Source organism: Trematomus bernacchii, unplaced genomic scaffold (assembly GCF_902827165.1).
Source record: "Trematomus bernacchii unplaced genomic scaffold, fTreBer1.1, whole genome shotgun sequence".
Classification (NCBI taxonomy): domain Eukaryota; kingdom Metazoa; phylum Chordata; class Actinopteri; order Perciformes; family Nototheniidae; genus Trematomus; species Trematomus bernacchii.
The window spans coordinates 2,298,616-2,324,059 of NW_022987705.1; the positions used below are offsets into that span (position 1 = coordinate 2,298,616).

At 40.7% G+C, this 25,444-nt stretch overlaps 1 protein-coding gene across 2 annotated transcripts in view; it reads right to left on the reverse strand.

Moving 5' to 3' along the window:
• Positions 1-25,444, reverse strand: part of LOC117490158 (glutamate receptor ionotropic, kainate 1-like) — a 40,901-nt gene that overhangs the window by 12,276 nt on the left and 3,181 nt on the right. Inside the window, exons 2-11 of one of the 2 annotated variants that reach the window (XM_034139765.1) lie at positions 17,485-17,652; positions 16,029-16,286; positions 14,441-14,622; positions 13,983-14,036; positions 13,533-13,703; positions 10,519-10,662; positions 8,249-8,356; positions 7,425-7,469; positions 1,711-1,827; positions 1,263-1,466 (exon numbers count right to left, since the gene is read on the reverse strand). In XM_034139765.1, the coding sequence (XP_033995656.1) occupies positions 1,263-1,466; positions 1,711-1,827; positions 7,425-7,469; positions 8,249-8,356; positions 10,519-10,662; positions 13,533-13,703; positions 13,983-14,036; positions 14,441-14,622; positions 16,029-16,286; positions 17,485-17,652 (1,451 nt within the window). The remainder of the gene's footprint in view (positions 1-1,262; positions 1,467-1,710; positions 1,828-7,424; positions 7,470-8,248; positions 8,357-10,518; positions 10,663-13,532; positions 13,704-13,982; positions 14,037-14,440; positions 14,623-16,028; positions 16,287-17,484; positions 17,653-25,444) is intronic. The other variant, XM_034139766.1, reaches the window with a different exon arrangement.

The following is a 25,444-nucleotide window of genomic DNA, read 5'->3' on the forward strand; positions in this document are numbered from 1 at the left end:
ATGGTTTTATATACTATCACGTTTAATCGTGTTTTATGCCGTTTGCCAAGACTTGATAAGTCGCTCGTAAAACACAGGAGGTATGGAAACTAAGAACACCATATGTGGTAAATTGTACAGCTAATATAACACAACACATTAGTTGTATTTCCTTTAACTGGTGGATTATGGATATATAGTTGCTGATCGACAGCTGGAACACAAACCACCAAATACAACAAAAATAATTCAGATCCAGTCGTCATGACTCCACTCCGGAGGGATTCCCCGATCATTTCTTACAGTTTCTCATCAAGGGGGTGTCTCCTGTCCCCGGGACAAACACACTGCCTGAGGAAGGTTATGTGTATTTGTTTTGTCATTAACTTTTTTCGGACCACTTATTTATTTATTTTGGTGACGATCCGACCTCCATGCTGCTACTCTGGTTCAAACTGCATCCACCAAACAATATGATTTATCTCGACCTCCCCACAATAACCAAAATCTGACACGGTGTGAGATGTCTTTTTTAGCTGTTCTATCGTTATTTCCTGCGATCTTCTTCATGCAGTCAGTCAAAATGAATGAATGAATGTGCGTTTCTTTGACTATGTATAGGCAAATATGGGCGTTACGAGTCGATTGTGATTTATCAAGGGAAACAGGCGTAGGGAGTGCCGTACGCACTTCCCTCGCCGGTACGCAATGTTTTGTGAATCGGAAAATGGCGGAACATTTATGTACCTATTTTTGTGCTTTGTACTACGTAAGCAACCTTCCTACGTCAATCCTACGCAAGGCGTTATAAATGAGGCCCCTGATCACATTCTTAAGATGAAATTGACTTACAAACTGTTGTTTGGCTGGAAAATAGTTGATTTTCCTCCAAAAACATATGTGTAATGCTGCTGTTTAGCCGTATCATAATTATATGTGCTTTTATTGTAAAAACAGATAACATCCACTTTTGGTTTAATTATTTAATTCCACAACTTGATTCCCTATTGAAAATCTTTAAGTTGTTAATGACAGTCAACACATGTTGGACCTAAAACGTTATTAGCAAAGGTAAAAATAGTGATACCCTTTGGTTAAAAGAGACATTGCAATACCTCCATAGAAAAAGTAGGTCCCACCGTTGCTTAATTTTTACAAACGTGTCAGTCCACTCTTATAATGTGCTTAACTGCCTTCATACACACAAACAGTACTTAATTGCAGCAAAGATAGGTCATTTGCCAGAAAATATTACAAATCCATTTAGTTTTGTGTTAACTCACATGGTCGATCAGCTCCCGGACCATCCCATTCCACTCTCCCTTGTCATTCTGGGCGCCATATTTCCCATCACCCACCAGTCTGACTTCATAGGTGAACCCCAGGATGTTGGAGAGCTCTTTCAGAAGGTCTAGACAGTAACCCTCGTAACGGTCGTTCCCGATCAGCTCCTTCTCCGACTTTCTCTGCATCACATATGGATTTTCCTGTGCAGCAAAAGAAAACAAGTATTTTACATTTCAAGGCATGTTCATTATTATGATTAAAGGATTATCTGACGGCAGTTGATTGCAGAGCTGTTGACCTTTGGATGATTGGCAAAATGTCTGAAACATTTTGAAATACACATTCAGACTCTCCAGTAACTATTTGCCTCTCCTTAAAACCACTCCATCCGATGTTTCCCCCCCTTCCCTCTCAGATTATCCTCTGTTTAACCTTTCCTCTCACCAGTATCGTGGTGACAATAAGCGTCCTGTTAGCCAGGGAGTCCGTCACATTGTTATTCTTGTCTCGGCTGGTCTTCTCCGTCAGGTTCATCCCTCTGTACGAGTTCCACACAGCAATCTGGAAAGGCAAACAGGGCTTTAGATAATTGAGCCACATGTTCTGCTTTGTATTAAGAAAAGTGAAGGTGTTCAGATGTTTGCTTAAAGATTTGAATTAGGAGAATGTGGATTATTGATGATTACAAAGGAAGGAAGCTGATTAATATCCCCGACACTAAATATAGAGAGCCTAATTCAGTCTCTAAGCCTTGACAGGAAACAAGAAACTGCTTCAATACTCTTCATATTTGATCATATTTTCTGATTCGTCTAACAGGATAATGAAAAAGAAGTGTACTGGTTAAAAGACATGACAATCCTGGCTCATTTTCAACCTTCTGCTCCACTCACTATCCTTCGCCATTTCCCTTTGCCCAGCTTTGCTTTGATGATTCTTGGCAAAGTTCTGAAAACTCCATCGAGTGAATCCACAGTATAAAAATGAAGAAGTAGAGGGCTCCAAACTGAGCTGCTGATTGTCTGAATCAGGAGGAAGTTTGCAGATGCAAACCAATATCACTCCTGTTGTCTGCACTGCAGCCATTTTTCAGGTACTGAACATATTGTGGGGCCTGAACTACAAAGCTGTTTTCCATAACAACAAATCCTTTATGATGAATGATTGCTTTGGATTTGCACAGCATCTGTTAGCATTTATATTTCATTCTGTTTGAACCTGAAAAATATGAATATTTCCCAAATAGAAAACAGGTGTTTCTCACAATAACTTACTTTTGTGTTATTCTTTCATGTTCAGTCAATAATATTTGCCAAGTTGTTGTGTATGGAATAATAATAATAAGCCACTGACACTGACCCTCAGCCACATCATAGACTCTATGAAGTACATTAATGCACACAATGTACACAATATCTGTTTTTAGTTTCTTTATTACTGCCGAATATTATTCCATATTTTATTCCTTTTTATTCCATTATATACATATATATATGTAAATACTGCTATATTTTACTATATTTTTAATTATTTATAATATTTTGTAATGTTATTTTTTATGTATGCACCATGACATCAAGTCAAATTCCTCGTACGTGTCAACCTACCTGGTAATAAACCTGTTTCTGTTTCTGATTCTGATAACTGAATATATCTAAATGTATTAACATTGATCAGACAATACTTCCGGCTCTAGGACATTGACAAAAAATGATTGATTGATGTTTTGGGATTAGAGCAGCAGGGACAGTGTGAATGATGAAGGGCAGGATCAGATAGCGTCGGGGGGGTAGAGGACGACATGGCGTCTGTCCTCTGTCACAGAAGCTGTGAACGAGAGCGTCCGGTTCATCGGACCAGGCGGTATAATCCCGACAGTTATCAGATTAGGACAGGCGTCTGGCAGATGGATGTTGACCTTTTTTTAAATCCCCTCACTGTTAAAGAGCAGAGCAAAGGTCAAGGGGACTCGTGAAATGGATGCAATACTGTTAAGTGCATTAAATATACTCTGAACTAAAGCTTTCTGCCTTTTGCTTTTCAGTGTGTGAGGGAAAAAGTAATGAATTTGAAGCCAGAAACAATGGCTTTTTTCATTCCCTGCAAAAGATGATAATTCACGCATCAGTACCTCCTAATAAAGCAGAAGGTACAGTTTTATTTTTCATAATTTATTTTGCAGATAAAGGGCTATGTGGGTTTACCAATTGGAAAAGATAACGTGTTTTTCACTCCCCATTACGTTCTGTCTCATTCTGTTCACCCCGTCAGACAGACAGATGATGTGCTCACTTATAACCTTGCTTAAAGTACTCTGTATCTCCACTGTGGCACTTTGCGAGATCCACTCTGTGCGGGAGTCCATAAATCTGTCTTATCTCTGGACACTGCAGATGAGAAACACAGTGAATGGGGTTGGATTTAATTAATTGTATTGTCTTCAATCTCAAAGATAAATGGACCCAGTTAGAACAATAGTTTTTGCAATGAGGAGGGTATATTGGTCTCAAATTGTGCGGTGCTGTAGAGTAGAGCCGCGTTATTGTCTCGTCATGCTGCTTCCCTGATGGCTCCCACAGGATTGTTCTTGACATCTTCGTGGATTCATCTCCTTATTATAGACACATGCATTTCCAAACATTCGGTCTACCTACGCTGTAAAATGTATTATCTCTTACACACGGCATCTATTGCACTTCTGTCCGTCCTGGGAGAGGGATCCCTCCTCTGATGCTCTCCCTGAGGTTTCTCTAATTTTTCCCTTTAAACTGTGGGTTTTTTCTCCGGAAGTTTTTCCTTGTACAATGTGAGGGTCTAAGGACAGAGGGTGTCGTATTGTCATACTGATATTCTGTACAAACTGTGCTGTTATATTTGCTGTAAAGTGTCTTTACTGTAGGGTATTTTTATTATATGTACAGCACTTTGGCTCGACCAAAAATCGTTTTAAAAATGTGCTATATAAATAAAACTTGATTTGATTTGATTTGATTATGGGAAACATCATCCTCTATGAAATAACAACCATATGAATTTAAAGTGAACCTATCATGCTATATTTAAATGATATATTGTAGGGCCATACCTATATAAGGTATATTTATACGTTTCTGTTTTCAAAATACCAAACAGATCATGCATTTTAGCCATGCCTCATTTCGCTCTATGTGCTGTTTGCTGTCTACGGGTCTGATTCTGCTGACCACGCCCCCCTGCAGGAGAGGGGAGCCGTGCTCTGATCAGCTGCTGGGCTGTCAGAAGAGGGGGAGAAAAAGAGATCTCCGTCCTCCGTGTTTTATTATATAGAGTCGTTATTCATTTGTTTTAAAGCTCAATAAATAACAAAGAAGACCTTTGACCGGCACTTTTCTAATTTTGCCCGGAAAATTTAAACTTTAACGGACATCTTGACCGGCGAAAGAAACTGAAACTGAAACTCTGCCGCACGGTCCCCTCGTTCCTTGGAAGAGGCGGAGAGGTGGGTGTTTGTCATCTGCTGGTGGACTAACCGGAGAGAATTACAGTGCTTGCCTCGACGGGGAGGGATTGCATTGAATTAAAGCAGCGGGAGCAAACGCTTGCCTCGGGGAGGGAGAAAAAAAGCCACAGCGGAGAATAAACAGAAGGGTAACCATGGTAACTATGGGCGGGAAGTCTTCTTCGCTGCTTTTGTGGCAGACTACAGCGCCACTTACAGGCCTGGCATATGTACTACAGCGTCTCCAGCGCTTTCGAGCGGCAATGGCCGGCCGTGGCCCAACCCCACATTCCCCTGATAGGTGGAGAGTTGGCCCAATAGCCGTGGCGCCACTTCTGTGACGACATAGAAGTGTTCAAATCTGGATCAGTCTGTATCAGATCCGTTGCAGCCCCTTTTTTAGAGATTTGGGTATGGAGGAAAATAGAGAGGGTTGTGTTTTCTGACACTTGGTGAGTTCCCTGGAACACCGGGGACACATATTCATGTATAAAAGACGTACAAAAGTGCATTTTGCATGATAGGTCCGGTTTAAAGTTTAAAGGTCTCCTATTATGCTATTTTTAGGCATATATTATGGGTCTCAGATAAATACAAATATATAAAAAACATTTCTATGATGTGTTTTGCTCAAAATACCAAACAGATCATGCATTTTAGACATCCCTCATATCCCTCTATTTCAGGCCTGTTAGAGAAGTGCAGGTTCAGGGTCCTTAGCTTGAAAAAAAAGAAAAGAGGGGGGGGAGCTAATGCTTGCCCTTAATTATAACGGAGATAAAACTAAATGCTGCCGTGATGAAACGCCATATCATGTTCCAAACACATCAAGGATTATTTCTGAAACAGTTTGGAGCTCAAATGCTTTTTCTCTTGCGGGTTTACTTCAAGGTGGGTTCCTTTCTTTATTTCCTGCTTTTTTACACATACTCTCTCCAGTACAGCGTTAGCTCTGAGTGTTAGCGATGCTTGCTAATGTAAACAATGACCAAATTACGTCCAAAACACATCGCCCATGGTTTCTGAGAGCAACTTTCTGATAGGGCCGTGGTTGTAAAGCCAGCCCACATTTCCGATATTACGTCATATCGGACGCAAATCTGAATCAGCTCCGTTGTACACCCGTTTGAGATGTGGGTACGGAGGAAAAGAGAGGGTTTTGTTTTCTGACACTTTGTGAGTTCCCTGACACACCGGGTACACATATTTATGTATAAAATACATCAGAAAGTGCATTTTGCATGATACTGTAGGTCGCCTTTAAGTAATAAAATGATCTGACCAAGCAAATGAAATCAACACCAAAATATAGCCTTAGAAAACTGCACAGCGTTTATTCATCATCTTTTAAACCCCTAAGTCAAGGATTAACTGTGCAGCCTTGCGAATTTATCATACGTACCAGAAGCAGTTCCCAACAACACAGTGTGCAAACTGACAGGACCTCTCTGCTGCAAGTCAAATATTATCTATGAATCCTTTAGCTCATCTCCATCCACACACCAAATCAGACTGGAAAACTGTAACCAACAAGCGGGAGACATACTAAGCCCGGCCAAGAAAGCTGAGAGGGGGAAAAAACCTACTACCAGAAAGTTAACAACTTTAAGAGAAAATATTGTATTTCCTAAGAGACTTTGTTTAGTCCCATCATCCTCTTCAGAGTGTATTTAACACTCCAGTGCCCAAGCTCTAACACGTCTGCAACACTCTGATAATTCATTCGTAATCAAACAGTTTATGTGATGTGCTTACCATGTTGTGGTATTTCATCTAAAGGGAGGCTTTTAAAATAAGTACTGAATGGAATTAAAATGACAGAATAAATCACTGCCGCTGCACCTTGACAGCTGCTGCCTCCCTCCATACCTGTCTGTCTGCCAACTCAGATGGACAGAGAGGAAGAAAATCTGACAGTAATATATTTGTTTTAAGCTATGAATTAATTAAACATCCCTTTTTCTTTCACTCACAAATAGTTGGTTTCAAGGGGATAAGCAGAGGTGGTGAAGGAAAGATTACTTAATTTGCTCTTAAGTACTGACAGTATATTTTGTGAGACTGAACAAAGCCAATAGTAGTTTAAATTGCTCTTAAATGTGACTTAATTGTACAGAGAAAGAATGATGTGACACACAACTTAATCAATCACATCACAGTGACTATTTAACTTGTGCACTGGCCTCAATCTGCTGCTCTTGTAACAAGTCTATGCTGACTTATGCTGACTTAAGTTTATGCTGATTTAAGCTGTCGTCTCCTCTGCTAACTGCATCCTTCTTTGCTGCATTAAGTACTGTTTGTGTGTATGAAGGCAGTTAAGCAGATTATAAGAGTGGACTGACAAGTCTGTAAAAATTAAGCATCGTTTGGACTTGCATGACTTCCTACTTTTTCTATGGAGGTATTGCAATGTCTCTTCAAACCAAAGGGTATCGCTATTTTTACCTTTGCTAATAACGTTTTGACACGTGTCAGAACAATGCCTTGACCCCGACACGTAGAAAACTGAAATGTCAAATACATGGCATTGGTGTACACAAAATCGGCGAAGAGAAACAGGGTTGACAAGGCAAGGTGCCGGGAGGTGCGTGGCATACAGAGTGAGAAAAGTGGGAGAGAAAGGGGGGAGGGCGGCCAAACAACAAAGGCTTGGACCAAACAGGGCACTGGCACAAACCTTGATCCACCTTTTCGTGAGGCGACTTCCTGCCTCCACAAAACCCTTTTGAAAATGTGAATAGGGCCACATTAAGCACAGACAGTGTGGAGAGAAATAATCAGTTGTTGCAGTATTATTAATATTCATGACCAGACAAATCAAAACAACCAAATAATAAATGTGTAGAAAAAGAATCCATGAGAAGTAAGAGAGAGAGAGAGAAGAGAGGAGAGAGAGAGAGAAGTAGAGAGAGAGAAGATGAGAGAAGCAGAAGGAGAGAGAGAGAGAGAGAGGGAGAGAGCGAGAGAGAGCGAGAAGAGAGAGGAGGAGAGAGAGAGAGGAGAGAAGGCGAGAGGAGAGAAGGAGAGAGCGGAGGAGAGAGGGAGCAGAGGAGGAAAAGATAAAAAAAAAAAAGAGGAGAAGAGAGAGAGAGAGAGGAGGAGAGAGAGAGGAAGAAGAAGAGAGAGAGGAGAGGAGAGAGAGAGGAGAGAGAGACGAGAGGAGAGAGAGAAGAGAGAGAGAGAGGAGAGAGAGAGAGAGAGAGGAGAGAGAGGAGAGAGAGGAGAGAGAGGAGAGAGAGAGGAGAGAGAGGAGAGAGAGGAGAGCGAGAGGAGAGAGCGAGAGCGAGAGAGAGAGTAGAGAGAGAGAGAGAGAGAGAGAGAGAGCTCTCTCTCTCTCTCACTCTCACACTCTTTCACTCTCTCTCTCTCTCACACACACTCTCTCTCTCTCTCTCACACACACACACACACACACACACACACTGTTTAATGGACTGAATCAGGCAGGGTGGAAGCAGTGTGAGAGTGGTGTAATTGGATGTTCCAGGGCGCTCTGCTCACCCTGGCACTGCCGTCCTCTTTGAGGCTGATGATGTCCAAATCAAAGTCTTTCCTCAGGCCGTCGGTCTTATTAAGAACAATGTGCCCTGTCAGTCCGTCCCACTGTGCCTACAGAGATGAGACGCAGAGGGGGAGAGAAGTGGGAGATAGTCTGAGTGCAGAGTGGTATTGAAGCTCTGCAGCAGACTCCCAGGAGGGACAGTGAAAGGGATGAAGTCAGTGAAGCATTAGGTGAACACTGGAAGATGTCCACTGGAGGTTTTGTGGTAAAATCGCAAAATGCATACAATTTTGTTCATGAAAGAGATCATAATTGAATTTATGCATATTCATCCAAATGCAATACAAGGGGTTTCAAATTGTTAATTGTAATTGGTATGCTTGTTAGCATGCATGCAACTTGTACTGAGTAATTACTAATTGTCTTCCCAGTGGACAGTCTGTTTTCACACCTAATTAATCTAAATATGTGCACTTTGTTTATTTTATGATGATCTACTGGCAGTGAATTTAAATAATGTCCTTTCCTTCACAAAGTGATTCTCTATTTTCCCATATTGTTTTATGGAACACGTACAACGTTTTTGGATGTTTGGATAATTTCTTATATTTTAAACATATGTAAAAAATCGTATTATTAGTCTGTGATAATAAAAGAGATAGAAAGGAAGATACAAAATAAAGTACCATCAAAAATGATAAATCTCCAAAAACATCAAAAGATATGAACTGGATATAAGAAACACCTTTCTGTGGTTTAATAATGCTTCTACAAGGATTCAACGTTAGAAATCCAGGATATTTCCACCGCGTTCACACCGGAGTACTTTTCCCCGTACTTTTCGCGTTTAGTTCCGTTAGTACCCCTTATGTCGCGTTCACACCAAAAAGAGTACTTAGTGCCGGGAACTTTTACCCCCATTTTTAGTGCCTGCTGAGAGAGGGTACTTTTCCTGGGGGAAAAAAGGGACCCAGTTCTGATTGGCTGGGCGAATTGCAAACCACGCCCCGTAAAACTCTGAAATGTTTTGTAGAGCCGCCATTTTATTATCCTGGCATTAGCATTATTAGCATTAGCATTCGCCCAGTGCACAAACACAGAGAAACTAACTTATGGCAACACAAAATAAAACATGGGAGCGGTGGAGATGAGGAGGTGTCGGCGTTCTGGCGATTTACTCGGAAGGCTTCAGTAGACGCTGCTGGGAGTCCCAGCAGCGTCTACTGAAGCCAGTCCCCAACTCCAGGGACTTCCGGCCGGGGACTTCGGGTGGCAGTATACGCCGTGAAGTGGTTTGCAGCCTGCCAGTAAACCCAAAGCAGAAGAAGACGAAGTGACGTCAGCGGCTCATTTGCGTAATCTTCCCTCAGGGAACTTATTCCGGTGTGAACGCGATCTGTACTAAGTGCCCTGGGGTAATAAGTGCCGGGGCACTGAGTACGGCAAAGTACTTGGTGTGAACGCGTCTATGGAACAACAAAAATGTTTCCAAACATTTTAAATTGAATTCCATTAATGTTTTCCACAGAAGCATTCGGAGTATTGGGGAGAGAAAACATGCAGGCTAAAGTACCCAGGATTTAATTTCAGCCATTGAAATGAAAACTGTGTACTCATATTCTGCACTCTCTTGGCAGAAATGCTTTTTAATTGCGTGCCGTGTGAGGCATTACTGGTTCTTGCAATCAAAAAGGCTCTTAGTGATGAATGGCACAGGAGGACAGATGCTTCAAAGGATAGGTGGTGGCAAACTAAAACGAAAAGATGAGGAGAGAGACACTGAGATAGAAAGAAAGAGGACGGGGGGCATGAAGAGCGAAATATGAGTGAGGGGATTGAATGAAAACGTTCCCTCTCCGTGGTGGGCAACGCTGGATTTAAGACTTAACAGATCAAAACACTCAAGCATCAAAGGCCTCATTTCTGTCTGTAGGCGTCAGGCCAAACCACAAGCTTTCAACTTATAAGTACATACAAAACGTATATTTTCATGTTGTGTACTTTAAGAGGCAAAGCATGGCCTGTCAGAATCCCCCTATCATGTATCGTATCACATGAAATGATCTGACATGCAGCTGGGTAAGTTTCACGCTTGGAGCAGAGGCATTACGAGGGCAATTTGAAGTAGGTTGTGCTTTCAAAACACACTGAAAACAGTTCATTAAAAATGCACTGTGGTCAAGTTAGAAGCGACAGGGGTTTCTGAAGTCTGCTAATGGAAGAGGGTGTTTTAGCTGTCTGTGATCCAAAGACCTCAGCTGACACCGACCTCTTTGAAGAGGTTCATGAAGCGAGGTCCGAAGCGCCAGGGTTTGTGTCGGTGACACTGCAGCGAGCTGACGGTCATCTGAGTGGCTCGCTGCGACGCCACGGCAACCATGAACACTGCGTCGTACATCAAGGCAGCGTCTGTCTGCGGAGGAGGAGGAGGGGAGAGGAATGTCAAATTATCATATAATCATTGTAAACATAGTCTTATACTCTGATTGCCTTTCACACTGTTAAATTGTATTTTTTGTCTTGTACAGTGTGCAGCTAAATACATGATATAATGTGTCCTCCCAAGCTTCCTTGCAGTCAAAATGGCAGCAAGATGACAAGAAATAGGGATTTAATCATCTAGTATCCTGCCTCAATGTAGTAATGTAAATCATAACAAATCAGGTATGGAGTTAATCTACAAGACTATCTGGTAAAAACAGACTACCGTAAATCTTTCTATGGATGTCAGTTTTTGAGCAAAACTAGGTAATGCTTGTTTTTGCCGTGTTGTTGTAGATCAATTGAAGCCCCTAATAGTCATTTGAGAGGAGTGAGGAGTCTGCACTCAATGACTCAACCACTAATGGTTCCCTCGTATGCCAATCCTTGGTTTTTGGAACATGTGTTTGGTTAGAAGCCTAAAATAAAATATCTGGTTCACAAAAGCTTATGGGTTTTTAACGCTTTGTTCTACGACATAAATGAACACAGTAAATACCCCACTTCCCTTTTTGTGTCATAGGAAAAGTGGGTGTCAGCAAGTGTCTAAATGAGACGACTAAACGTAATCACGCCCAACATTAGCCGCCTTTAGCTTAGCATTTACGCCTCAGCTATTATAAAAGTGGTGTTAATATGTGAAGATAATACAAAACGTGTAAGTATCATCAACGTTTGTTTGCCACAGATCTGATTCTCTGCAATAGTGCAAAAGCCAATTTGAAAAATCCCATTGACTTTAAGTCGAGGGAACCATTGCGATGCTAACATGCTAACATCCAAGTCGGCTAACAAAAAGACGTCATCCCTGCACCGCTCTATTACAAAAGGACCTATAAGGCTTGTTGTCCTCTGTCTACACCCTGTAATGATTCAATATAAACTATACCAGTCATTTGAATCGTACTAAGGGTGTATTTTAGTTACCTCTTAATAACAAATGTATTACCCCCTAAGTCCCTGTACTTCTTCCATACCAACCAGTAGCAGGTATTTCTAATTAGTACCCAATGTGTATTTACAAACTGTTATTTGAAATATGAGTAATTCAATATGTTTGATAGTGATGTATCAAACCAAATAGCTATAATATTGGAGCATCATCCTTCAGACGCCTGGTGTACCACAATGATGTAAAACACATAGTGGGATATAGTGATATTTAATGCTTCAAACACGATTATATTTGTTTTTCAGTGGAGTGAAATAGTGCAAAAATGAATCAAAATCAACTGATCTGTATATAATGTCAGTATTTTTTAAGTGTGTCTAAGTAGAAACAAACAGACAAATAATGCACTTATAATAAATAATTATATATTTTGTATTAATAAAGACAGAAAAGACATGTGTGCTTACAAAGAGGCTTGTGACCTTTGACTCAAAACAACATAAGGAAACATTTAAACAAATTAAATGTTTGCATTGTGTAACTGTAAAGACCTTAAAGCACAACATGTATTCTGCTTATAAAGTCCATTCTAGAGTGCTACATCTGTATGTGTTTAACAGAGAGCAGAGGTGGGAAGTAGTGGAGTACAAATACTTTGTTACCGTACTTAAGTACATTTCTCTGGTATCAGTACTTTACTCCACCATTTTTTTCCTCACAAATGTTTTCTATTACTTCTTACATTTTTAACACAAATACCTGTACTTTCTACTTCTTACATTTTCAAAACAGGCTGGTTACTTTAGTTTGAATGTGTGTTTGGTGGCGTGATCATTATTATTTCAAGGTTCAAGGTTCTTTATTGTCAATCTGACATAGCTACAGAGTAATTATGTAGTTGAAAATCTTATGTCACAGGCTTTAGAGTCATTGCGTGCCTATTGATTTGAACACGATCCGTGTATCCATCATTTCCTGGTCTTCTCTAAAGAAGAGGGACCAATGAAAACGTTGTCATGTTGCCGTTGTTCAGCATGGAAACATTCATTAGCTAACAATGACATTATTGTTCTATTAATATAAAGGGAGGTCAGGTACTCTTTAAAACAGCTGCTAGTTATGGGTACTTTTTACTGAAGTACATTTCAAAGCCCTCTTTACTTTTACTTGAGTAAAGAAGTTTAGTCAGTACTTCTACTTTTACCAGAGTATTTTTAAACATCAGTATCTGTACTTCTATTTGAGTAAAGGATGTGTGTACTTTTGCCATCTCTGAGAGAGACATATGTTATGGTTTTACTTATCAGGAGGTCAAAAGGAAGTGTAAAAGGGGGATTTGTAAATGGTTAGGGACGAGGGGGTTTTATGGTTTAATGATGGGATGTAGGACCAGTTGGCTGTTTCCTTTCATGAATATATAGTGGGACTGTAAGCTGTGTTCGGGGTGCAGAACTTCTCTGTCCTCTGAGGATGAAGTTACTCTGTTCCTGCATTTGAGATCGATTTCACTTGTATATTGACTTTCTTTATTACTTCATTAAATATAACAAAAGACCAACTTTGTCCATGAATCACTTATCAGTTTCTCTTAAGAATCTCCTCCACAAGGAAGATGTTTTTTTCTCACACTGCGCATGTGTCGTTCACATATCAAGGCAGGTTGTAAACAAGATGAATTACAGTAAGAAACCGAGAGAGCACGGTTTGAAGATGAAGATGTAAAATAAACAGCAGATCGTATAGATATTATGACAGAACAAATACAAGGGAGGATTACAGCGATAACATTTTTTATCATGCTGAAATATAGCCTCTGCAAAGATTTAAAGGTTAGCAGCTGTGTGCAGAAAAGCAGGCAGAATACAAATGTGTATTCTGTGCTTTCATCAGTATGTGTGTTTATGGCTTACAGTCATGATTCCGTCCATCAGGCCACTCTCTTGTTTTGGACCTTGCAGTCTTTCCATAGCCCACTTATCCATAGTGGATGCTACCAAGGGGTGGTCAAAGTTCAACAGTCTGAAGCCGGTCATGTTGACCCCGCTGTAGCGGTACGGCTCCAAGTCCAACGCAAACAGATCCTGCAGGGGAGGAGGGAAGCAAAAGGAAATGTATGATTTGGTGTGTGTGATATGTATAAAAGAAAGAGCAGGGAAGAGTTTTGAGATCTAGCTCAGGGTGCAACTTTCTCAGCCTTTACTTTGAATTGATGAGCCACCACGGGCAGCATTTTTTAACATCCTGAGAGAATTTACAACGCCAGTTCAAGGCCAAATGAGCACACAAATCATCAGCTTGGTTTTTTCCTTTGTCTGGTATCTTCAATAAAATAACTGTAGTCATACGGTTTTCTAACTCACCAAAGTCGTGAAAAAGAAATGGTAGTACTCGGTCATCATTCCCATTGATGAGAGCTGCAAACAATGAAAAGAAAGAAAGTAATAAAAGAAATGTCAGGGCATTATTTCAGATATATGAGTGCTTCAGCTACAGTCAAATCTTCAATAACAAAGATATTCTGCTGGTGATTTTTCTTTTGTGTGGTGTATCAAATATGTTATACATTAAGGATTATTTAATGGCATTCAATACGGCTATTAAACAATTACATGAAAAAACATTCATGAACTTCACTAAGAATAGTCTCAAAACGTGTGTCAGCATGTCTGTTATTTAATGAATCGTCAGCTATCGAACTTCACCATCTGTGTTTATGGGAAACAAAGTAATAACGTGAAGCCCCCAAAAGCACACCTAAATGTTTCGGAAAACCTGTGGAACGACAGAATATTGCAGGAGACTCAATCCCTGTACGAACCTGCTTCAGGAGCTCCGCTGCCATGCGATAGGAGCAGTCGAAGAGAATAAAGAACTCCTTGTCTTTCTTCAGTTCCTTCAGCAGCGGTCGGGCGTCCTGGTTGCCGGGGGTCAGCTGGCGGATCTTGATCTTCAGGTTGAACTTTGCCGGAGCTTTGATTAACTCCTGCATCCGCATCAGACCTACAAAAACAAGTTGGCAAATTAGACTTGATTTTATTTATCCCCTTTTACAAATTACGCATTCCTAGCTCCGCCACATGAAGGTCATATGTCACGGTAAAGAACATTTCAGCAAAGCTCGTGCTTGCCGTAATACTTGGTGCCTCATATTCAACTGAGGAATGTAATCACTATTCACTGCATCACCCTGTTCCCAAATGCCTTGCATCTTTTTCTCAAATTCTTCTACTTTGTTTTAAACCCCATCAAAGGATAACACACACCTTCCCTGAATCTTGTATGTGTGTGTGTCTGTGTGACATTTCAGGGGGAAGAAAATTGATCGAAAATGAAAAGGGAAAAAAATGAAAAATCTATAAACTTTGACATTTCAACAGCAGCATTTCATATTCTCTAGGTCATAGGCTGGGACTCCATATTGGAACTCTCTGGATTTGAGACCGTGGGTGTTGTGTTTTGGCTCTTCTCTGCAACATCAAGGCCGAGGGCAGCAGTACTGGCAGCTGTTTGATACCAGGAACTCTGCCCCGTCACAGATTGGGTTCACTAGCTAAAGGTGGCATTGGTGGACAGTTGAATTGCATTTTTGTGAGTTATTATGACCTTCACATATGAATACATTGTAATGTCGAGAAAACAAGAGCCAGACCTATTCTCACTTCAAATGCCACACAATGTCATAGTGGATATTCTTTGATGCAGTAGGAAAAATCAGGACACATTGCAGTCTCCAGTCCAATTATATTATTAACTATAAGAAAATATAGTATGAGGGCGCTGATCTTGTATATAAGAAATATCAATTCTTGTGAGAACCTGACGCCCGTATACAGTACAAGATGGCGCCGTGGACGTAAACATCAACGCGACTGTTGGACAAGATTTTCATATTTTTGGAGTAATTATACAGTTTTTGACGAACAGAAATATAGTTTTCTGGCATCACTTTAAAGCTTACGGGGGAAATCTGCATTTTGGTATGAGGGCGCAGCGCCCCTGTTACCCAGTTTGAACAAAAACCTGGATATCACAAAACAAGACAATATATTGATCGCTGATTTTATTACAGGTAGATGTACAGTAAGTTACAGGTTTTTGAGCTGAATTGTTTTGTTGTGTCTGAGTGACCAGAGCACTGAATTTATCCAGCATCCTCCATGAGTGATATTTTTCGTTCTCAAAAATCTCTTGGATATATTTTCTTTATCTCATACATATATATTTGATCAAAACCCTTTGAGGAAATTATTTCCATATAAATTGCAGACTTAATCAAATGGGTTTACCTTCTAGTACATCTCTACTCATGCATGGCACCATGAAAAGACTTCTTGAAGTATATATATATGAATCTGTTTTGAAATCTACAATGGCAATCTGACAGATAAAAAAAACGATGGCCCTACCTGTGCTGTCCTCATAAACCACGGTCAGCTTCCTCCATTTGAAGAACGTGACCACGTCCAGGATGGCCCTGGCGATGGCGGTGTACTCGGGATACAGGTTGATGAAGAAGGTGTCTTTGTTGTTCACCGACGGGTGTTTCCAGCGGGTCTGGATGTGAGGGACCTCCAGAGCGTTGCAGATGGACTGGACGGCGCTGACCGAGGAGCTGTGAGAGGGTCCGAACACCGCGACCACCCCCAGAGCCAGCTGGTCACACACTGTGGGGGAAGAACAAGGTGAAAACAACACAAAGTCAGACGGGTGTCATCACAGTTTGGAGACAGTTTCTCAAACAAAGTCCATTGCAGATCAGGTTCACTTTAATATTCAATACTTAAGGACTTGTTCAAATAATACAAATTGTAAAAAAAATAAGCTTTTGGACCAAAGAGAGACAATCACACACTTTTAGCCTACGTTGGCAGGGCCGTCCCTGGCCAACATGAGGCCCCACGCAAAGTTATATGATGAGGCCCTCTGTTTCGCGAGCGTCAACGGGGGGGGAGGGGTGCTAGTGGAGCCTTGCAGCGGCAAAACCGTACCGCGCCACACTAATTGCGCCGCATAAGCGCATAGTGCGCCGCATTTTCGGCTCAGTTGAGGCACCCTCCGCAAGATGAGGCCCCCTCCGCAAGATGAGGCCCCCTCCGCAAGGTGAGGCCCCCTCCGCAAGATGAGGCCCCCTCCGCAAGATGAGGCCCCCTCCGCAAGGTGAGGCCCCCTCCGCAAGATGAGGCCCCCTCCGCAAGATGAGGCCCCCTCCGCAAGATGAGGCACCCTCCGCAAGGTGAGGCCCCCTCCGCAAGATGAGGCCCCCCTCCGCAAGATGAGGCACCCTCCGCAAGGTGAGGCCCCCTCCGCAAGATGAGGCCCCCTCCGCAAGATGAGGCCCCCTCCGCAAGGTGAGGCCCCACGCAGTCTGCATGATCGGCCTGTAGAGAGGGACGGCCCTGTACGTTGGTATTAGCCTTCAATAACAAAAAACATTTCTAATCGTAGGTTTTATATAATGTTCATGTGTTTTTTCCTCTCTTTAAGAGATGCTATCAATCCCCTTTACTCAGTAATTAAGCTAGGTTATGCTAATCTTATTGATTCCCTGTATGGTGATTAGAAAGGAATTGATCAATGTGCCCCACTCTTGTAAAGAATGTTAAATATCTTAATAGACCTCAAACAAAAGATTACAACTTTCAACTTGAGCCTCTTTAGTTTCAGATTCAAAATAGTTTATTGTCCAATAAATCGACATAAAATTGAAATGTGTAAACAGAAAGATTCCATCTTTAAGTTTACTATAGAAGTTTTTAGAGTACATGCTACACACATGATTGATTAAGGTGATAATGTTGTCATCGCTTACAGTAACCACTGTAGATCTATAGCTTAGCATAGCTACATCTGATCATTTCTTACCTCTCCTTGAAGCCTCAAAGCCATCAAAGAGATTGATCCTCTGAATGTCGTAGGTGAGAGTCGTGTTGGGCATCAGGGTCTTGTTGCGGTTTATGTTATTTACAGCAAACTTGAACGCCAGCTCGTCCATGCTGACTAACTCACTCTCCCTGGTCTCAAATATACCGCCTGCACATGGAGAGGGGGGACAAACACAAGAACACTGTCACTGCAGAGATTACATTTATGGATTTGGATCTGTGGGTTGAGATTAGAACCTTTCAAATCCCATCACAAACACATAACAAAAGGAAATTATAGTATCATTGTAAAGACAAGCTAACTGGTTGAACTCAGTGACCGGAGAACCCATTATCTGTTGTACATTTCAGTTTATTTACAGCAAAAAGCAGTCCAGACCGTCATAAAAACAAAGCTATATTCAAACCTTAAAGAGTAAACTAAAGTAAACAAATACAACTTTTCCAAAAGAACATATGAAATCCCATAAGTAGACAAGGGAAACGTTTGAGCTAAGCCCACAGCGATTGGCATCAAGCTTCAAACAGGTTTGCACCAAACCAAATTTAGCTCAAACAAGGAAGTGCCCTGAAGGAGAGTCTCTACACCTTCTTTGAAACAGGAAGCTCCTCCTTCAGACAAACCAAAGTTAGCTCTGCATCAATTAAGACAATACAAGTACATCTTGTCTATTTAAAAACAACAACAGAAATTCTTCATTATATGTGTTTATCCCTATTAATACTAGCAATAAAGTATATAAGAAAGTAAAAACAATTAAAGAACACTGTACTCTTACCAATGATGTGTTCAAAGACAGATGGTGTTAACTACTTATTAGAAACGTAATCATCTAGTTCAGGGGTTTTCAAAGTGTGGGAAGGTGAGCCTCCCCTCAGAGAACATAAGAACAGCCGCGCCCCCCCCTCCCAATTATTATTGCTATTATTATTATTATTATTATTGTTGTTGTTGCAATAATGCAGGGGTGTTATTATCCAGTGGAAAGTCCTTACCTACTGGCTTAGTTAAATCAAAGTGGTTACTTTTTTTGGCTGGGCAGTGTCGTTTTACACACTGTCTTATTTGACTTAACGTAAGCGTGACGTATGCGGTGCTGGCTTTCGACACGGACAACTTTTTGGTGCTTGAAACGAACCGGATTCCGGAGCTTAGAGGCTGCTCCGCTGCGGTGTGAACAGGAAAACCCGGTGCTTTTCAAGCACCAGCACCGAACCGGCCCCGAAACACCGTTGGTGTGAATGGGGTATTACTCAGGACTTAAAACAGTTTTTTGGGGGCAGACCCACAGTCTATGGGGCAGACCCCCACAAAGAAAAACATATATTTACACACGTAAGGTCATCATCTTAACAGTTTTTTATGCTCATCCGTGAGCAGAGCATCAAGTTGGCATGCCTATAACAGCTGAGTGCGGCGATTACCATCTTGTTCAGCAGAACCCCTCACAAACTTATTAAGATCTAAAGCTTTAGTGCGTTTTGATTCAATGCTGAGTACAGCCAAACTTGACAGTCTCTTCTCTGTCATTGTAGACCGCAAATACCTCATTCCTTCCCGTGTGCTTGGGTCCGAATCATAGACTGTATATATAAAGGTCCGAATGCGCCGTCCCGTTCTAATGAAATCGCCGCCATTCACATAATTCAACTTAGTTGAATTAAGTTTGTAAAATGAAAAATGTCTTAATTTGTGGAATTCTGGTGAAAATATCCACAGCTTATTGGATTTCTTATATAAATCAATATGCCATGGATAGACACAAGAAATATCTTGTACGGATTATTGAACTGTTATTTGATCAAATAATTTGAAATGACCAACAAATAATTTAATAAACATTAATAAATAATCTAATCAAATCCAATAAAAATATCCATTATAAAGAGTTTGTAACTTGTGTTAGGTAATGTTTAAAGATTTGTTATTTTGGTTAAAAAGTCCCACTCCATGTTGTATAGCCTTTCTATTAAATGCTGTTTTTATAGTGGTAATTCAATAATAAGTATTTATTTTTCACCTCTGCATTAGACATGTTAAGTCAATAAAAAAGTTAAGATGAGAACATAAAACATTCTGTTCAAATCATTTTTCCAAAACACTAACCAGTCAAAGGGATTTCTCCCAAGACAACATAAAAAACTCCTTTTAGAACGAAGTAGCAGAAACATATTTTGCATCCCATTTGAAGTTATAAATAAGTCTTCATTAAAGGAAACCTATCATGCTATATTTAAATGATATATTGTAGGGCCATACCTATATAAGGTATATTTATACGTTTCTGTTTTCAAAATACCAAACAGACCATGCATTTTAGCCATGCCTCATTTCGCTCTATGTGCTGTTTGCTGTCTACTGGTCTGATTCTGCTGACCACGCCCCCCTGCAGGAGAGGGGAGACGTGCTCTGATCAGCTGCTGGGCTGTCAGAAGAGGGGGAGAAAAAGAGATCTCCGTGTTTTATTATATAGAGTCGTTATTCATTTGTTTTAAAGCTCAATAAATAACAAAGAAGACCTTTGACCGGCACTTTTCTAATTTTGTCCGGAAGATTTAAACTTTAACGGACATCTTGACCGGCGAAAGAAACTGAAACTGAAACTCTGCCGCACGGTCCCCTCGTTCCTTGGAAGAGGCGGAGAGGTGGGTGTTTGTCATCTGCTGGTGGACTAACCGGAGAGAATTACAGTGCTTGCCTCGACGGGGAGGGATTGCATTGCAGCGGGAGCAAACGCTTGCTTGGAGGGAGAAAGAAAGCCACAGCGGAGAATAAACAGAAGGGTAACCATGGTAACCAAGTCTTCTTCGCTGCTTTTGTGGCAGACTACAGCGCCACTTACAGGCCTGGCATATGTACTACAGCGTCTCCAGCGCTTTCGAACGGCAATGGCCGTGGCTGTCTCCTCCTGATTGGTGGAGTTGGCCCAATAGCCGTAGCGCCACCGTCCTGACGTCAGGACAGTGTTCAAATCTGGATCAGTTTTTATCAGATCCGTTGCAGCCCCTTTTTTAGAGATTTGGGTATAGAGGAAAATAGAGAGGGTTGTGTTTTCTGACACTTGGTGAGTTCCCTGGAACACCGGGGATGTATAAAAGACGTACAAAAGTGCATTTTGCATGATAGGTCCCCTTTAAGCCAGACGAGCACTCTGAATATTACACACAATACGTTCTCTGCAGCCTGATTTAATGAGGGTCATTTCAAATAATAATTGTTTATGCAAATCTACCAGCCATAAACAAACCCATGAATACTTTGGTCCACAATAAAAGATAATATTTGTAGTTTCAATGCCTCCAGCTTCGATTTTCTATGAGAACAGAATTAATTTGGAGAACCCTGAGAAGCAAATTAGATTAATATTAAGTGCTCAAAGAAGAAAAATCATATTTTTTCTCCAAGGCATAAAGTATAGTCCTAACATTTTGTTTTTCAAATTGGGTAGAAAATCTGCAGCTGCTCTTCCACTCTGACTTTTTGTACACGGGGACCCAAGGCCACACACATACAACTTTCTGTTGGACCAGCTGTCAGCACGCTGTGGAGAAACAATGCTGTTTAGACAGACTTTTGAAATTGCCCTGAAACTCCTCATCAACATCCTGTCAACCGGGTGCAGAAGATGTGAAGTGTGGACTCAAAGACAAGATGAAATGGAAGCAGTGTAATTGCTCCCGCAATGTGAAACGGCAGGAAGTAAAGAGGGTTTAAGAGCTTCTTGTGGAGGTTCAAAACGGGCTTTAGAAAGACAAGTCACATCAGTCAGGACATAGACCAAAATAAAATAAATCCTTGGACAAGTAATCGTCAGTCAGGGTAGATTCCTTAGAATGAAGCAGCAAGTGTTTGCTCCTTAGCTGATTCTGCAGATGCTTCATCAGACTGAATCTAATCGCAGACAACTTAATCTATTTGTTCAGTTCTAATAAAATACTTCCTGTCTTTTCTCTCCTGCTTTATGACTTCAGCAGCTCATATTGTATACACGGTTTTACACTGAAATAATGTATCAGAACAGTTCGTAAGAAGAGTGGAAATCCTAGAAGCTCATGTGGTTTGCTCAGAAGCATTACAATCATTTTGTTTAGGTCTGGTTTTAGTCCAGATAAAGCTCACAATGTCATGTACGTTGTTGTGTAATGGTTGTGCGTGTATGGGCTGTTTAGATATTCCTCAAGGATGAAGCTAGGGCCAGGCAAAGCATGTATTGAGTTTAGCTTAAAGGTGGGGTAGGTAATTTTGGAGAAACCAGCTCGAGTGCGCTATAATTTGAAAATACACAGCCGGAAAAAATCTGCCACTTCCTTACAGAGCCCCTCCTCCAACACACACGAACGTGCACATGACCAATGAGGGCACGAGATAAATTTGTGCACAGATGGAAGGCTGACAGGCAGGTAGGCCATCCAGTTATTTTAGCCGGGCCGGCTAAAATGATTGGTCGTGCTTTTTACAGTACTACGGCTTCCACAGATGACATTTTTTTATGGATTTTTTGTCAAAGCACTTAAGATATTCATTGCTATCGGGATGTTAAGAGCATTCCATGGAATATAACAAAAAGTGTATCTCGAGCCGGTTTCTCAAACTTACCTACCCCACCTTTAAGCACAAATTGGTTTAAAAAATATGAAATAAGAAAAAAAGTGAACAGAAATGTGTTCGATAACTGTGTGAGCGCGTGTTAGACTTCTGAAAAATGATTGTGTATGACTAAATATTAATGCTGAAAGAACACCTTACTTTGAGGAACAAACATGTAAAACCTTTTGTTAAGTTAACACAGGAAAGGTGCATTTGATCAATAGAAATCTTATTTTACAAAGACAGTTTAAGGTTTTTGAGCTCTAACAAGTATTGGGGTTTGTTAATCAAGCCAATGGAAAAGTGCAACCCAGAACAAAGGGTTTAAATTGTAGTGTAAAGTCTGGGATGTATTCAGTGCTCTATGAAGCCCCTGCAGGGCCACTGAGCCCCTCAGTGTCTGTGCCACTGTAACGGATCCTTTGAAGCACCCTCCAGCGTCTCATTCCCACCAACAGGCCGTTCAAAAGATCCAGGGGAGTTGTTTGAGGTCTCCTAAATCAATGGGCAGCCCCATCATGTGGACAATTAATTAATTGTTGTTTAACAAGACGCTATAATATGGGAAGCAGGGGGGCTTTGTGTATGCTTGTTAACAGCTTAATGTCAAAGAGCTTACTGTAAATGCAGAATAGCTGGAGGACGTCCATGTGCCGTGTCGAGCTTATAGAGCTAAACACAGTATAAATGACCAACCTGGTTTATTATCTGTTTGTGCAAATTAAGGGATGATCATCAATTCTGTCACTTCCTCAAAATGACTAATCTGTAAATCTTGGATTGGTTTTCAATGCATGTTTAAGGATTATTAATTTGTTTCTAATGCTCAGATTCTCATGTTTTGGTTTATAATGATTCTGATTTATAGCAAAACGTACCCTCATTCAGACAGGCACTCAAGATGTGTTACAAATAAGCCTTTGTGAATACAGGGGCTGCCAATTATCAATTGTTATTATATGCAAGTGCCATTAGGTTGATGACATAAAAATGTAAATCCTTCTGCAATTACTGTGATTTACAAGAACATAGTTGTAACTGCATGAAAATGGTGGCATAGAAAATGTGAATATGTGTTGCAAAACAATGGATGGGAGATGTATCTGCCTGCTGCGGTGGGAGGAAAACATAAAAAAAAAAGCTGAAGAATGATTTTGAGCTTTGAGCCCACCTGTCAGGCAAACCTGATCAATCTCTCCAACAATCCACCGAGGAGATAAAGATATTTACTTGTTTACTTGTGTGTGTGTGTGTGTGTGTGTGTGTGTGTGTGTGTGGGTGTGTGTGTGTGTGTGTGTGTGTGTGTGTGTGTGTGTGTGTGTGTGTGTGTGTGTGTGTGTGTGTGTGTGTGTGTGAATCTCACCCCTATCATCCGTCACTTCGCTATTTAATTACAAACAATTATGTTTTACATTAGTCATGCGTCATTCTTTTTGCAATGTTGCTTGAACTCTACTGTGGGTTGTGACTGGTGCCGTCATAAAAATGGCTTTTTTCAAGGTGTTTTTTTTTTTTCCAGGAAAATACATTATTGTACCTCGAAGCACTAAAAGCATTCATTCAGCTCTCAACATAATGAGAAATAATTTGCCTCGGGAACACGCATCCATCTGGCATACAAGACAGCATAAATGGGCATTCAAAGTTTCAGAGGACCCACCGGAGGCTGTAAATGCTTTTTAACATGTGTTCGGGCTGTGCAGGTGGATTGTATCTGCATAATTATATGCACTTTACAGCTCATTACGGTCAAGTGTAAACTCAGTGGTGATTAAAGTTTTATATGGAAAAAACCTCTTACACTCAGGAGACGAACCCATTTTTGTGTTTTGTTAAGGTGAACGAAATTCTGTATTAGTCATTTTGGTCATAACGCATTTTTGATTTGCAGATAACAATGTGTGCTAACTATTTGCATAGAGATTACTGGGACATTCTAGATACAAAATGTTGTTTTCTCACATTGTTTATTTTTCATCATTACACTGCCACAGTTGGAGGAAATGCTTGATTTGAAAAGTACACAGAATGGAAATGAAATGCCTAGTTGATGATTAAACCGCCGTATTACTGTGCCACTGTGTTCCACTGATTTCAACAAATAGAGACTATGTTTTTTTTAAAGAAGACAATAAATCAGATTTATTTCTTCATCTGTTTGATGTCCAGATGTTGATCACCAGAAATACAATAGTCTATTCATCTTATTTTAGCACTACATTTAAGTGGAGTGCAGTTAAACTTCCAACAGCCTGAGATAGAAGAAATGTAAATCTTTTTAACAGCAACACTGAGCTGGACAAGAGAGTTGTCCTTTTTGCTGACAGTGACAGAAACTACCCTCGGTGTCTCTCTGAAAACAAGGACTGTCCTGCTCTTCAGCTCCAGGCAGGAGGAACTTGGGAGGAAAGATACCTAAGGTGTCAAACTGAATGACAAACATTTCTCTGCACCCTTGCCGAGAAAACGCAGGGGAAAAACATTTTGTTCCCGACAGAAAATCAAGCCTCACAAATGGGCAAACAAGGAAAAAATGCAATCAGGGATGAAAGAGTGGAACAGGAGAAAAAAGAGGGAACCAAAAATAATTCGTAGTAAGAACTTGAATAAGTGAAAGTGATGTACAAGAAGCATCATACAAAATATAGAACATGTGATGCTTTTGATCCAGAAATCGATAAACATTCAAAGAGAGCTCCACTGAGACCATTTCCATAAGTGAAGAATAATGCATACATCTGCCCTGTGATTTGGATGTGCTCCAAAATGTGATGGGATCTTTTTTAGCCCATGTAACAATCTTTCCCAAAATTACATTAAAATCGGGTAAATACTGACCAACCGAAAACATGACCGAAGATAATTAGCCTATATTTTAGCATCTTGACAGAAAATACATCAGCTTACTATTTAAGAACTTTACTTTTTTGCATTGCACTAGAATGACTGAAAACATTTGGCAGTAGTTTGTCAGTTCGGTTACTGGATGTTAACAATAAAAGCAGTACGTGTTGCAGTTGTTGGCAAAAGAAAAACAGCTTCCTTTGAGGATGAGCCTCTCAGGTTCCAATACCATTCGTTTTGTGGAATTAAATCAGAGGCAAGAAAAGGGGGCAGAGGCGTGACTCCGTTTCTCTCACCACTCCGAACCCAATCAGCACGTCCGTGGAAAAAGCCCAGGATCAATACTAACAAATAGATACCAATGTTATCAATGTAATCCCAGGAGAAACTACAATTCCCTCTTGTTTCTCACAACCCAAAGTCCTGGGCTTCTGCCAGCATGATGAACGATCACAATACAGGGGCAGCCAACTCCAATATCTGTGTATTTATCTTCTGAGAAGTAAGG